This window comes from Semicossyphus pulcher, unplaced genomic scaffold, assembly GCF_022749685.1.
Source record: "Semicossyphus pulcher isolate SPU_LCO1_2020_fin unplaced genomic scaffold, fSemPul1.0.p SCAF_18, whole genome shotgun sequence".
In the NCBI taxonomy this organism is placed as follows: Eukaryota; Metazoa; Chordata; class Actinopteri; order Labriformes; family Labridae; genus Semicossyphus; species Semicossyphus pulcher.
The window spans coordinates 25319911-25334929 of NW_027211691.1; the positions used below are offsets into that span (position 1 = coordinate 25319911).

Below are 15019 nucleotides of genomic sequence, written 5' to 3' on the forward strand. Positions count from 1 at the left end.
CTCTGTCTTCGGTTCAGATCAGGTGATTACACCTGTGATTACACCTGATTGGGCAGAGAGTGGGAAGTGGGCGGGGTTTGTACTGCAGGACATGGCAGACACGGGACAGACAAGAGAGAGGACGTTCACGACGACGTTCACGACGACGGGTGTTTGTTTTTGTCTGTCACTTGTCGCCCCCTGGTGGTGGAGGTGAGGCCTTACCTGGGATGACTGAGATAGTTTTCAGGGCTCTCAGCACTCTAAAGGTTCTCAGCGCCTGCAGGTTCCCTACTTTGATAAACTCTGTTAACAGCCTGTAGGGGGCAGTGTGGAGGTTGTCAACATACAACAAAAGGAGAAAAACATAACAAAGTCTGAAAATACTGAGGTGATTTCAAAGTAAAAGCCTGATTTCTTAGAGCTGTGCAACAAATACCAATCTACTACAAATCTGAAGGTGCTGTTTAACATGAACCAGTCAGAGTTTACTTTCATTGATCTGGAAAAATGTCAGAAAAATAAGGTTAAATTAAATGTGTTTATAATCATGGTGTCCTATCAAAACAAACTAATAAATGAAGGCTTACATTGTGCTGAAAATGTGTACATGTATAAGAACAACCAGTTTTAAGTCCTGACGAGACTGAAGATGGTGTAAACAGGCTCTGTGAATTTCAGTTCTCCATGGTAAACAGGCTGGTATCTGGGGCTTTTATTTTGAAGGTTAGGAAACAGAAGAAGTGGTGCTGTTACTCCGACGAACTGTTTCCTCACCTGTCAAACTCACCGCCGTCTACAGCTCCACAAAAACAGCACCTCTTCTTTCACTTCTAAACCTTCAAAATAAAAGCCCCAGATATCTCACTGTTTACCAGGGAAATCGTTTATCAGTCGGCTTTGGTTTGTAGCACGTCGGTGGTTAAATCAAGAGAAAGTGCAGAAATGAAAAAATATATTATATTTTATTTTGTTTGAAGGGATGTTAACTTTTTAGCCAAACAAATACGGTTTTTAAGTCGTCTTGTATTTTACTTTGAAAATCTGACTGTAAGGGAAGTTTAGATAACAGCTAATAAAAACACATCCCGCTCTTTGTTCAGTGTGCAGGCCTCTTTACATACATGTTAAATTCAGACATGATAATAACGATAGCGATCATTTCTTAAACTGAGTGTTATGAGGTTAAATTAGACGACAGGTTTGTACTCGGCCGGGCTGTGAAGGTCCCACCGGAGCCAGAAGGGCGCCAGGCGACGACGGCCATTTTGGGCCCCCTGTTAGATGGAGTCATCGGATCCTGAGCTGCTAACGGCCCTCCATTACGGCTCATATTTCAGCGGCGTTGACTGGCAGGCTGATTGAATTACAGAGGAGGCGGGGGCAGGGGGGGGCAGGCAGCCAGAACAGGCCGTTTACATGCAGGTAGAGATGACCAGGAGATAGAAGCAGAGACGCTTCACATCGCAGAGGGCAAAGAACCGGTCCTGATGAGGGTCATACGCTCATATCGAGCAATATCTGATGTTATTCTCATTTAAACTGTTTTACAGGTTTAAACGGCTCAAACGGTAAAAACATGCTGTCATGTCTTTTCTAACTTTTCTAACATTTCAAAGTTTCCCCACCTTTCTTCTAACACTCGATAAGAACATCCTGTTTGGGTTATCACATCCTCAGACTGAGTTTACGGCCAGGACACAAAGTGGGAACATCACTTTATTTCACTTTGTATCCGAGGGGTCAAAAGGTCAAGAAAGGCAGAAATGTAAGTTAGAGCTTTTGGGCGGCAACTCCATATATTAAAATAGAAGAGGAAATGAATGTAGTTATAGATCAAGTTTTTTGGGTTATTAATCTATTTTGTGATTTAGTTTGACCGTAAGATTTCTTTTGTTTGTTTGTGTATGTTTAAAATAACCCACGAATGTAATGCTGGTTAACCTCCCTCCTCCTCCTGAGCTGTGTCTGATGAACTCTCCTGCTGCTTCCAGCTCCTTCAGGCTGACCAGTGCCCAGTGTGATGAGCTGTAAGCTCGGATCAGTACCAGGATTTCTCTGATGGACACCAACTACCAGCGTTCTGTTTCAGCTGTGGAGCGCCTGTCCATCTGTCTCCGCTGAGTGGCAGTTTCACTGTATCTAGCAAGTCACAGGTGGGCTGAGATCTGTCTCACTACAGCGCTATGAAGCCACAACAAACAGATGTTACTGAGATTTAATGACAATAAACAGGCTGAGAGGATGCTGAGAGAACTACATCAGGAGGCAGGGTTGTAAAAGTCTTGATCTGTAACATTTGTCTGCAGGACGACGAGAAAACAACTTTTAAAATGCTTGTTTTTTGAGTTTGATCATCAATGTTTTTTAATTTGGATGAATTTATTATAAAGATTTGAACGTTGCACATTTAATACTGTCAAAAGGCTGCCGAGTGAGCTGCTGCTGGTCTGTGACGGCAGCCATTAGCATGTCATTACACCGGCAATATCAGTAACACAGGGGCGGACCGAGTGTGTGTGTGTGTGTGTAGACTGTTACCATGGGAATCCTCACTCGGTGGGAGGGAAGGGGAGCATCAATCAGACATTTACTGTGTGTGTGTGTGTGTGTGTGTGTGTGTCTATTTACTGACCGTCACTCTGGTTTTAATAAAGCCCGGGCACAGAGGGGTGATGTGTCAGGGGCGGAGTGTGTGTGTGTGTGAGTGTGAGTGTGTTTGCAGATGTAAAAGACGTGTGTCCATACATGGCTTTTTTATGTGTGTGTGTGTGTGTGTGTGTGTATGTGCGTGTGTGTGTGTCTAAAGAGGTGACTTATGTGTCCCTGTCCTGCTAAAGATCCATCTGACCGCCGGACGGCCCTCGGTTCAAGGACACACACCTGCTGACATGGTGTGTGTGTCTCTTTCTTTCTTTCTTTCTTTGTGTGTGTGTGTGTGTGTGTGTGTGTGTGTGTGTGTGTGTGTGTGTGTGTGTGCGTGTGCGTGAGGCCAAACAAGAACATTTTGAACGACAGGTAAACAGGCGGGAGACGACGGATGAGGAAAGAAAACTGTTGTCATTTTCTTTTTAAGTTTTGTTTGCGATCTTTTAAACGACCTTAAAGACTCCATCTCCCAGAATGCCTTTCTCACAGTTACCTGCAGAGGGCTTTAAATCTTAACAGAGACAGAGGCATTAAAAAGGAGCTCTGATTAAAGTTTTAAAGGAAGAAAACGACTCAAAGGTTCTGAACACTGAAATTTGAGAGTTTATGAAAGTTTGACTTTTTCAAATTGAATATATTTAATAAAAACGCTGATTTGCTTTTTCAGACACTGACAGAGACCAACTACAGGATGCAAAGGAACAGAAGGCAGTTATTTACCTGTGGAGTATTAAATCAAAGCCTCAGATTAACAGCTTCATTAATGAGTCTGAATCATCTCCACAGTCTCTCTGCACGCCGCTGAAATGTGTCAGATTTATCTCACTTACATGTTGTGTGCAAATCTGCAGAATCACCTTTTTTTATGGCCCAAAATACAGAAACATCTTTCACCTGCTGAATGATAAATCTTTGTTTGCATGTTCCTGTTTAAACTGGATTTCTGTGGGTCATCTCTCCTCCTGGATCCGCCAAAGCAGGCAGGAATCTGATGTGTTTCTGTTGTCTTAAGCCGACCACATGTGGGATGGAACATGTGAACCCCAGAGTCTGATGTCAGGACGAAAAAGCCGGACTCAAACTCACAGGAAATCTGTGGTGGAGATCTGAACGGACACCATAACCTTTGAAAATATCTTTAAACGAGACACTTTTTGTCCCAGACATATTACAGACATGTCAGAGAGGAAAGAGACCCGAGCTCGGCCCCGTTTCTGGTCAAATTTAAACTCCACAGACTTGTAATAAAACCTCTAGTAAAATTCTACTACGCAGCCACGTTTTCCAGCTCTTCCTGGGGGATCCCAACGCGTTCCCAGGCCAGACGTGTTATTGAATCCCTCCACCTTCCTGGAAAACCTCCAACAGGAGGTGCCCAGGAGGCATCCTGATCAGGTGCCCGAACCACCTCAACTGGCTCCTTTCGATGTGAAGGAGTAGCGGCTCTCCTCCGAGCTCCCTCCGGATGCTCCTTACCCTCTCTCTGAGCCCAGTCACCCTGCAGAGGAAACTCATTTCGACCGCTTGTATCCGCGATCTCATTCCGTCGGTCACTACCCAGAGCTCATGATAGGTGAGGGTTGGAACGTAGATCGACTGGTGAATCGAAAGCTTTGTCTTCTGGCTCAGCTCCCTCTTCACCACGACGGTCCGGTACCAGAAACGGTTCTTACATGAAGCTAAACGTAGTCAGTACGCTCCCTGTCTTGTCGTCTTTCTCCACATTTCGCATGAGTACGGCCAACGAGAGGACGGAGCTGCTTGGTTGGACGTTTAGGGCTGATTGCGGGTCTTTCTGGATCCACTCGGGTAAAACAAAGAAAAGATGAACAGACTCGGGACCTGGTACGAGTCTTAGTCCATGGTAGGCCTATGAAGACCTCCAGTCTGAACGTGTGATGCATCGGTCACCACCGAGTCGGCTGTGTCTAAGGCTAAGGTGTCCTTCTACACGTTTGTTAAATCACTTCGATAATAACACTAAAATCGATCATGGAGAGATGTTTGCAGACAGAAACCCTGACTCAGCACAAATTAAAGGTTCAATATATGTGTAATGAATGGTTAACAAATGCTGTGGTGTCTTTGTTCTCCACATGAAGCAGCAGCAGCAGCACACTCTGACCTACTGAAGGTAAAATGCAAAGCACGCCATCAGCTGTAAGTGTCGGAGCTGCCTGTTTTAATGGCGTGTTTGTCCTTTAAATGGAGCCATCCTCCCTCTGAGGGCCTGGGCAGCGGGGCGGCGGGTCGTCGGGGTCTTATTATGTAACCCTGCAGACGTGGCGGGAGTCCCACCCTCCGAGGGCACCTTCATCAGCACGCTTCAATTTAGCGAGCGCCCGCAGTGGAGGTGACACCGCTTCATTACGCCGCTCACCTCGGGTCACGTATTGATCCGATCGGTTCATTGTGATCGTTTATCTTCCCGCCGGCGTCCCTCTCTGCACGCCTGCCGCTCCTCGACTCTCTGATTGATCGCCGCCTGATCGCTAACCAAACCAAACGGCAGTGATTTCACATCAGTCAGTCAGTTAGTGAAGTGGACGGGTCGCGCTTTCTTCCCTCTGCGGAACAAAGCGGCAGCGTGGGCGTCGCTGAGAGGAGAGAGAAACTCAGAGCTGCAGTTTCAGAGTCTTTTTTCTGGCTTGAATTGACGGTTTGACGATCGCTGATGTGCTGAGGGAGTTTAGGGAGCGTCGGGCTTTTCAAACCTGTAATTTGGAAAATGTGCGGGTGTCACAGAGAAAAGCACTTTTCTCTTTTTTCTACAAAACACCGAGTAAAGTCATCGTATTCATCGAGTTCTCATCCAGCCAGATATTATTCACTCATCCCGCCGAGGACCTGCTTTCTCCCTCCTCTTTTCCTGTTTCCGGTTTCCATGTTGGCCGTTTGTTTGTTTGCTTTTCCCTCTCATCTCTGTTTAAAGCAGCTGAACAAACACTTTTTCTGGGAGATATTCAGCTCTCCTCGGAAATCTGTGATACTCCACTTCAAAACCTGCATTTTTTCCCTGAAAGTAAAGATGTCCTTTATGCAGCGCCGTGCAGAAGGAGAGCGGGGATTGTGCGATCATTCATCTGAACACAATCCAAGTAGGACAGCAGCAATATGTTGCATCATGAGTCATAAAAGGACCTTCCTGCTGGATTCAGACGCTTCTACGAGAAGTCGTTTTACTCCACACTCCTAATGATGCAGATCATATGTTGAAGTTTTCAGAGAGAGTCCGTCTCATCTTAAAAACAACATAAAAACCGAGCTGAGCCGGCATGAGCAGAAAGTTCTCCCTGGTGGTGCTTTCAAGGACGCTCTGACATTGGATATTTGAGTACTGAATTGAGCTAAACTCTTGCAAAGGAGTTTCTTTAAACATCCAAAAACAGTAAATAACTATAACATTCTGCCCTAAAACCAGAGTTCAGTGTCCATCGGTGCATCTTTCGTCTAATATAAAGTGCATCTTATTTTGAAAGGAATCACATTATTTTGAAAGGAACAGAAAGAATAAAGGTCACTCTTCTTCCTTGTCGCCTCTCTGACCCGCTGACAAACAGCCCCCGGGGAGTTTGTGTTAAATGGGGGGGTCAACCACCATCAGACACCCCCTCCCTCTCTGAATGCCCCCGACCACAGAGGACAGACTGCAGGGTGACCGGGTTTCGCTCAGGGAGGTCAGAGGTCAGCGGGTAGAGCAGCGCACTACCACTGGTGGGGTTCGAATCTCGCTGAGGTCATCATCACAGCAGGACACGTTTGAACAGTCCTGTCGCTGTTTCCCAAACCTTCATCAGGAATGTTTTACTTTGCGTCCGTCTGAAGAGCAGACTGCGAGCTGCTCCACACAGGTGCCCCTCGAGGGACTTTTCAGTTATTTGAATTAAATCAAAAGAACTGAAACCGTAAGATAAGTAATGATGTCATCCGCAAATGTTCAGCGTGGTGGTGTGAAGACGCTTTCTGTTACAGAAAGAATGAAGGCTGTAACTATACTCCTTTTCATGCGAGATTCATGGAAGCAGGATTATGTGACGATCTCAGATCTCAGCTGCACCCTGATAGTTTTTTTTAATATGCATGAAACGTAACGTGACAACATCATGACGACCAGATGAAGACTGTAGACAGAGACTTTTACTACAGTGTTGATTCCTTTAATTAAAATTATGACGATACATGTTCGTCAACCACCTTTTTTCCACGACGAAGACAAGACGTCGACGAGCTAAAAATAGATTTTTGATAATAAAAACTCTGACGACATGTGTTTTGTTTTCGTTAACGAGACTCAAACGTTAGAGGTGGCTGTCGATGTTTAAAATGCATATTTCCCCCACTGTGTGTCTAATCTGTCAAAATATAACCAATACATTCTGGAACTGGTTGAACTGGTTGAACTGGTTGAACTGGTTAAGGCATGTGCAGATCCCCCTGAATCCGACCCAGACGTAAAGGTGAGCACGTCCCAGAGCGGCAGGTGTCAGGAAGGTGGTCTGAACTTTCTCTGTTACCTCTTTCTGCTTCAGGCTCTGAGCGCGCTCACAGAAAAAGGGGCGTATCGAAGCGATCAGCGCCTGTCTGCTTCAGTCAGACTGTTGGAATGAGAAGCGATGATGGAAAAAAATAAACGTTTTTTCGGTAAAAACAAAACTGCTGCTGCAAATAGGCAAGAGGGGAATGTGCAGCATGTGCTGCTGTAACTGCACGGCTTCGTTGTGTGGCTGTACATGCGCAATGTTACGTTCCAGAAGTTTCCATATACACGTCACCTCAGCTGAGGATCTGCGTTACCCACGGAGAACATCGTCAGGACATTATTAATAGGACGGTGCTTTCCAGCAGATTGAACCTGTGTGAGGCCGACTGAATTAGTTTACAGAGAGAAAACATTTAGAGCTGTTTTAAGTTAAACTATAAAGATAAAAATATCTTAAAATCCAGATTAGCTGTCAAAATGAACTCTGCTTTGCTACAATAGATTTATTTTAGATCACTTCAAACGGGATTAGACGAACAGTGATCTCCTCATCGAGGTCTGCTTTCACAGGGTTAACAGGAAAAGTCACATAGAAGTAGTGAAGTAAAACTACAGTATGCTGTCCGGAGATTTTGAGGGCAGGAAGTAAAGACATGTTTTAAAATGAAGGACATGAGCTGAGTAAATGTACTTTGTCACTTTCCTCCACTTTGGACAGGAAGCATGGATTTCACCACTTCTTTACCCGCCCTGACTCATGCTTATTAAGTGTATTAATGACACACGACGCTGCAGCCTGAAGCTTGTTTTCATCGGGACTGACAGCACAATGAGACACTTCTGCACACTTTCTCCTGACGGTGCAAATGTGTCGAAACCTAACAAACACACGTCTGCTGAGCTGCACAGGCTGACTCCAGCCCGGACGTGTTCATGTTCCTGCACCTCGGCTGCAGAGACGGCCGCGCATTAGTCTGTATTTTTAATTCCACAGCTCTAATCCCATCAGTACAACAGAGGCCTGTCACACTCACCGCTCTGCTGCTCACAGCTTTAAACTCACTCACTGATAAACTCCACTCAGCTCTACTCTGCAGCTCTTTTCCTGCAAACGTTTCAAATTAAAAGCACGCTGAGGGGCTGAAATACTGTACTTTTTCCACTTTCCTGAGGGGCTTTTAATGTGAAGCATGTACAGGAAGTGATGACTGTACTGCAGCATGACACCAGATAAAACTAAGGAAGAATAAAATATGTAGTTTTTAGGTGTGTGTGTGTGTGTGTGTGTGTGTGTGTGTGAGACTCACGCCATGACGATGACGCTGAAGTCGAGCCAGTTCCAGGGGTCCCTCAGGAAGGTGAAGGGTCCCACACAGAAACCCCTCGCCAGGATCTTTATGAGCGACTCGAACGTGTAGATACCTGTGAAGGTGTACCTGAGGGACGGAGGGAGAAAGAGAGGTAAGGACAAAAAGGTGAGAGGAGGAAGAAGAAGTAATGGAAGAAGAGGGAATGATGGAAAGACAAATAAAGAAAAGAGAGGATAGAAGAGATGGAGAGGAGGAAGAGGAGGGTTAAGACGGACAGATGAAGAGGAGGAAGGAGATATGAAAAGGGGGAAGGGAGATTAAGAAAAAAGGAGGAAGGAAAGGATGGAAGAAAAATGAGGAAAAGGAGGGAGAGAAAGTGGGAGAATAGGGAGTGAAGTATGAGGGAGAGATGAAGGGCAGGATCAAGGAAGGTGAAGAAAAAGAGATCAGAGGAGGAGAGATGAATAAAGAAAAGAAGAGAGAGAGAGAGCGAGAGAGAGAGAGAGAGGGGAACAGAAGAGTGGAAAAGGCAGAATAAATATTAATAAAATCAGCTCTAGCCAAACATCCTTCACTTATTTATTTTGTCCCCAGAAACAAGTTTTGACCCGACGGGGAGTCAACTCAACCGTACAGAGACAGACAGACAGGAGAGAGAGAGAGAGAGAGAGAGAGAGAGAGAGAGAGGGAGGGAGAGAGAGAGAGGGAGAGAGAGAGAGAGAGGGAGAGAGAGAGAGAGAGGGAGAGAGAGAGAGAGAGAGAGAGAGAGAGAGAGAGAGAGACAGGCACGTCAGCAGCAGCAGCACAGCTGGAAGCCAGCAGGGAAAATACATGTTTTCCCTGTAACCCTCCTGTAACCCTCCTGTAACCCTCCTGTAACCCTCCTGCTATTCAAATGTACTCGTTTTTAGGTTTGTGCCTTTCAAACGCTGCTTTTAAAATCTGCAGAAACATCTGGAAGGGTGATTCTGGTGTTTTTAAACCTGGGCCATATTTTTACATATGTCGGGGTCTAAAGGACAAACAGGGACATAAACATTTTGGAATAGCTCCAGTGGATTGCATCAGCTGATGAAAGTGTGCCTGATAAAGGTACGTCCACTGAACGTTCTTCACTGACAGGCTCAGATTGTTGTTCTCAGTGTGCGACAACATTACAGAATAATAGATGTTTTTGTTACAGAGGAAGATGATTTTTTACATCGCTCTCTTCAAACACACCAGACTCCACTGTTAAAAACGGTGATTTTACCTTGTAATAGTTGCTGGTCTACCGCAGCCTTGAATGGTTAGCTATCTAGAATTGTTGGTGTTTTAAAGGTTCAGTTTGTATGAAAAGACAACAAAGATAACACAAACAAACTAACAGATTGAGGAAGCATCAAAGCAACAACACCTGCAAGGTAAAATGACTGATTTTAGCAATGGAGTCTGGTGCCTCTGGAGAGACGAATGTAAACAGCCATTAGACAGCTCTCTTCAGCTTGCAGAAAATGTTCTCTTGTAGATGTTTGTGTTAATGTGTGTTACATGCACTCTTTGTGGGATCTCATTTAACAATTTAACATCACCAAAGTCTCAAAATTACATCATAAACTACTGATTGGTGCAGCGGTAGAAAAGCAACTCCCTTGTTCTGTGAGGTAAAATCAGTGTTTTTCTGAATGGAGTCTGGTGTGTGTGCAGAGAGCGATGTAACGTCTGTGTGTGGTTAAAACAATCATCTTCCTCTGTAACAAAAAGGTCTATCTCTGTAGGGATCCTTTCTGTCATGTTGTCACACACTTAGAAGAACAATCTGAGCCTGTCAGTGGAAACAACAAGAACTTTTAGTGGACGACCTTTGACCCATCAAGGATTATGTTGCAGCCATTACAGCCTGCTTCACAGCTACCTGCTGAAGCAATCTACTGAGCAAAATGTATGCTACCTGTTTCGTCCCTTAAATATGTAAAAATGGAGCCTAGGTTTAATAATTTGTGAATTCCTTTGTAGCAGACAAAAATCAACTTTGCATTTGACTTTGAGTACGACAGTTTGTGCTGAATGATCAGCCAAACTTCCTCCTGCCTCCCTCACACTCCCTCATAAGCTGGTTCCAGTGTATTGGATGCCATTACACCATCAGAACAAACAGTGCAGGCATCTGCTGGCAGCGCTACATATAACAGCAGTCAGACGGGCTACGGGAATCCCCTACCCTCCAAACACGGACTCTGATTGGGGGACACAGCTGGCTGAAGATAAGAGAGTCAAACAGATAGACGGGTGTACTTACTCCACGTATTTGGCCCAGTACGCCGGCTCGGACATGGCCATGAAGCAACAGTTGGTCAGGATGGTGCACATGATGAACAGACTGAATAATGTGAGCAGGTTAAGGAAAAACAAGGTTTCACATCTGCAGAAACAACAAACACATTCAAACAGCTCGAGTCAGGATGTGATGGTTTAGACTGCATAAGAAGTGGACACAGCCTCCTGGTTTGTGTCTTCATCCTGCCTCCTGTTAATGTCCAGCAGGGGGCGACTGCACTGGTTTGCAGTAGTCAGAGTATATAGCAGTCTATGAGAACATGCTCCTCCTCCTCTCCTGATGTATTCCCTCAGTAAACATGTTCCTAATGAGTTTATGGTCTCAGTCTCTAGTTTCAAGTCTTCTTCAGCACAGCATGATGTTCATTTAGTCACTGATGCTCCCATTGAGAGTCACACAGACCAGGAAGAGGGGCGGAGTTAGGGACGGGCTACCTGTGATTGACAGGTCACTTTCACAGCTTTTGGCTTCACTAAAAGAGACTCTGCCGAGGTTCTTATTTACAAGAGTACATTTAATATAAAGCCTGTTTTATTTGCTGGCATCCTAATTAACACTAGTTACCATAATGCACCTTGCTAACTAAGCTAGCCCTAGCTAAAAACTAGGCTTTTGCTAAGCTTTTTCACTCTGTGATACCTGTGGAGTAGCTTAGCATAATTTACAGTTATCTCATGTTTCTCACACTGGCGCTCTGTGCAGGCCCTCATACAGCCTCTGCCTGAAACCACTCAGTCAGCTCTGTCCCTTTAAGAAACCCCGCCCTACAGGCCTGCTTTGTTCTGATTGGCCGGCTCTCCAAAGCTGCTGAGGCTGCACTTTGTGATGTCACGAAGTGCAGCGTTTAGAAAAAAAGACGTGAAACCCTTTGTACATTATTTATAAAGTGTATGATACAAACAGTAGAGGTTAACTGCTTGGTGTGTGTTCAGGAGCCTGAAATGGAATCAGCGGCCATATTGGTCTCTCGGAAATATACGTCCTTAGAAAGTGTTTTATATCATGTGGATAACAGGCGCAGAAAACATGTCAGAAGGTTTGACCTGCTTTAACCGTAAATCAGTACAATAGTTCGTCAGGAGGCAGGTGGGCGGAGTCACAGTACATTGGTAAATGGTAAATGGACTGTAATTATATAGAGCTTTTTTAGTCTTTGTGACCACTCAAAGCTGCTTTGACACTGCATGTCACATTCACCCATTCACACACTGATGGCAAAGTGCCCAACTGTCAATCAGTTATCACATTCATACCTATGAATGTTGGCTATGCCACCGGGAGCAATTTGGGGTTCAGTGTCTTGCCCTAGGACACTTAGACATGTAGCATGAGGGAGCTGGGGATCGAACCCCCGACCTTCTGACTGAGCCACAGCCGCCGCCAATGAGTGCCAGAAAGAGAATTTAAGAAGTCAATTTCGTGTTCTTCTCTGTGGTTTCGGGCTCTTAGTGATCGTGGAAAAAGAGCATCAACTGAAATGTAAAATGGAGAAAGTGAAGCTTTTATGACCTGTTCCCTCATTGTGAGTCTCTCCGGAGAGTGTCAGCTAAACGCCTGAAATGTAAATGTAAAGACGTCTCTTTTTCACTCTGTGTGTGTGTGTGTGTGTGTGTGTGTGTGTGTGTGTGTGTGTGTGCATGGACTACATGCCAAAGTGATTTTACATGTGCTTTTTTTAAATTTCCCATTAGGGCTAAATAAAGACGAAGTGAACTGAAAGGCTGTGCCAGGTTAGCATGTGTGCCTCAGCGCTCCCCTCCGATGCCTGCCACATTCAATACAGCAAATTAATATGCCATTAACAGCAGCGATGGGAGAACGGGCCCACTCTTGTCTAATCATCATATAATGGGGAGCAGTAACTTTCCAAACTGTCAGAAGGCAGAATTACATGTTAAATATCGCCTTCACCTGCCGTGTTCAGCGGCTACGCGCGCTCAGGTGGGAGAGGCTTTGTGAGCCCGGGCTCAGCTGTCAATCACGGCTATAAATGAATCATAATTATTGTAATTTGGCAGAAGGAACATGCTCCCCGTGCGAGCGCGGCCCAAACTCCAGCTGAAAGTTGTTTGAGCTGCAGGGTAATTGTTGATTGAGTGCCGGCTGTAATGATGTTGTTGGAGCGCGGTGGCAGGCGGCGAGATAATACGGTTACAGATTGACAAACAACACAAATGTCCCCCCGCCGCCGCCGCCGCCGCAGAGCCACGAGCTAATTATGCCGTAATGATAGCTCTGCTGTTGTGGACCTCCCAGGCCACCGTACAGGTAATGTTATTACACCTCCCACATCCACAACAGGATCTACACTCCTCCTTCTTTCCACATTTGTGGTGCTCAGTCATTTTTCTTAAACATAACATCAACGTGAAAGCTCAAGACGTCAACAGCAGTACCATCATCCCAATGTCACACACACCCTTTCAAAGTAAGAGCCTTTTATTTCTCTATTGCCCCCTGCTGCCTGGCTGCAGTACAGCTCCTAAAGCCCGCCTCCTCCATGTTAACAGATGGGACATGAGTCAAACTATACAATCTAAATACACATCAAATACATTTTTCTCAACATGTTTCTGTCATTATAGTTAGTTCTTATCATGCTGATTTATGTCCAAGTGTTCATTTTTATCACAAGTTTACTTTTAATTAGTTATTTGATGCTATAAAAAGGGGGTGTGGCCTCATGATTGACAGCTCTGTGGACAAATGAGGCTCCTGCAGCGTTCTGTTCCCGAGTAGCAGAGTAGAGGAGGAACGGCGAGAGGAGACGTAACTAACACTAACACTACAGTCAGTGAACTTTCCATCAGCGTGAATATCTGCTTCAGACCGACACAAGAAGCTGTTCTGCTGCAGACTGAGCCCACCTGAGGGCTCCAACACGCCAAGGACACCTGAGGGCTCCAACACGCCAAGGACACCTGAGGGCTCCGACACGCCAAGGACACCTGAGGGCTCCAACACGCCAAGGACACAAGGTCAAGGTGTGTGTCGGGTAGAGGAAGGGGCGGGACGTCAACACTGCGGCTCCACCAGCCGAACTCTACTGCACACGCTCTGGATACAGATGAGCGAGACGGCAGCGCCCGCTCCGGGAGGCTTTAGGCTTCACTTTTGTACAATAAGAGGAGGTGGAGACGCGTCAGCCATCTTTGTATACAGTCAGTGGTTTAAGGAGAGGAGGAGAGCTCTGTGGAAAATTAATCTCTCTGTAAAAAACAAGCTGCCCTTCCTGAAGTGCTGTCACAACACTTACAAACACTCCGGCTAAACAACGACACATCACTATTACAGTGCAATAACTTTGGTAACCTGGTGCTAACACATTATCAACAAAGTGCCTTTTAAAGCCACCATTAGTTAGCTCAAACCTCACACAATCCCAGCACAGCAGCTCAGCCACAGGTAATCACTGACAACATCAATCCATCCCAGCAACACCAAAGACAAACCACACACAGAGAGACACAGCTGGTGGCTGAGCTGCAGCCTGTCTGATGGATTAACGTGGTCCCAGAGCAATGCCTCATGGGACACAAAGTCCACTGTGTGTCCTCCAGACAAACAGGCCCTGTGGGAAATGTAGTCAAACATTGTTTTCTGTCAAAAACTACAAGTGGTGTCGAAGCTGAGAGAGGAAACGCACAGTCTTTGTTTTCTATTAACAGAACTGTGTGTGTGTATGTGTGTGTGCGTGTGCATGTGTGTGTGTGTGTGTGTGTGTGTGTGTGTGTGTGTGTGTCCACCTCACACCACGGCTTGTCATTGTGGCGCCAGCGTGGTCGGGCATGAATCCAGGACACACTTGATCACACACACACTTACAAAAACACTCATACCCACACACACACACGCTAAAAACTTCACGTGTAGACCACAACCAGTGATTCCCAACACACACACTTGTTCTAATTTTTGTCTGATTGTAACACACACACACACACACACACACACACCTAGCACATCAGCAGCGCCACACCTCCGCCGCTGACCTCTTCCCCCACTTATCCCCCCGACAACAGCGGCGTGTCCGCCGGCTCGACATCTCTCAACACCAGCAGCCACGTCCAGAGGTAAAAATAGACGAGTGTGAGGTGAGAGGATAGGGGAGGGAGGGAGGGGGTGTCGGGGGGAGGCTGTTGAGTTTTGGGTGTGAAGTAATATCTGTCATATTGGCGTGGCGTCTGGAGCCAAAGACGGACGCCGGCGTGGAGTCTAAGTGTGGCGTGAGACGGGCGACGGGCCAAAATCTCCATCAGGAGGCCTTTTCCAGAACATCTGGAC

The 15019-nt window shown here is 45.8% G+C and overlaps 1 protein-coding gene across 1 annotated transcript in view; it reads right to left on the reverse strand.

Annotated features, from left to right (window-relative positions):
• Window positions 1-15019, reverse strand: part of LOC138595705 (sodium channel protein type 3 subunit alpha-like) — a 153263-nt gene that overhangs the window by 130650 nt on the left and 7594 nt on the right. Inside the window, exons 4-5 of the mRNA XM_069667072.1 lie at window positions 10697-10786; window positions 8416-8544 (exon numbers count right to left, since the gene is read on the reverse strand). Of these exons, the coding sequence (XP_069523173.1) occupies window positions 8416-8544; window positions 10697-10786 (219 nt within the window). The remainder of the gene's footprint in view (window positions 1-8415; window positions 8545-10696; window positions 10787-15019) is intronic.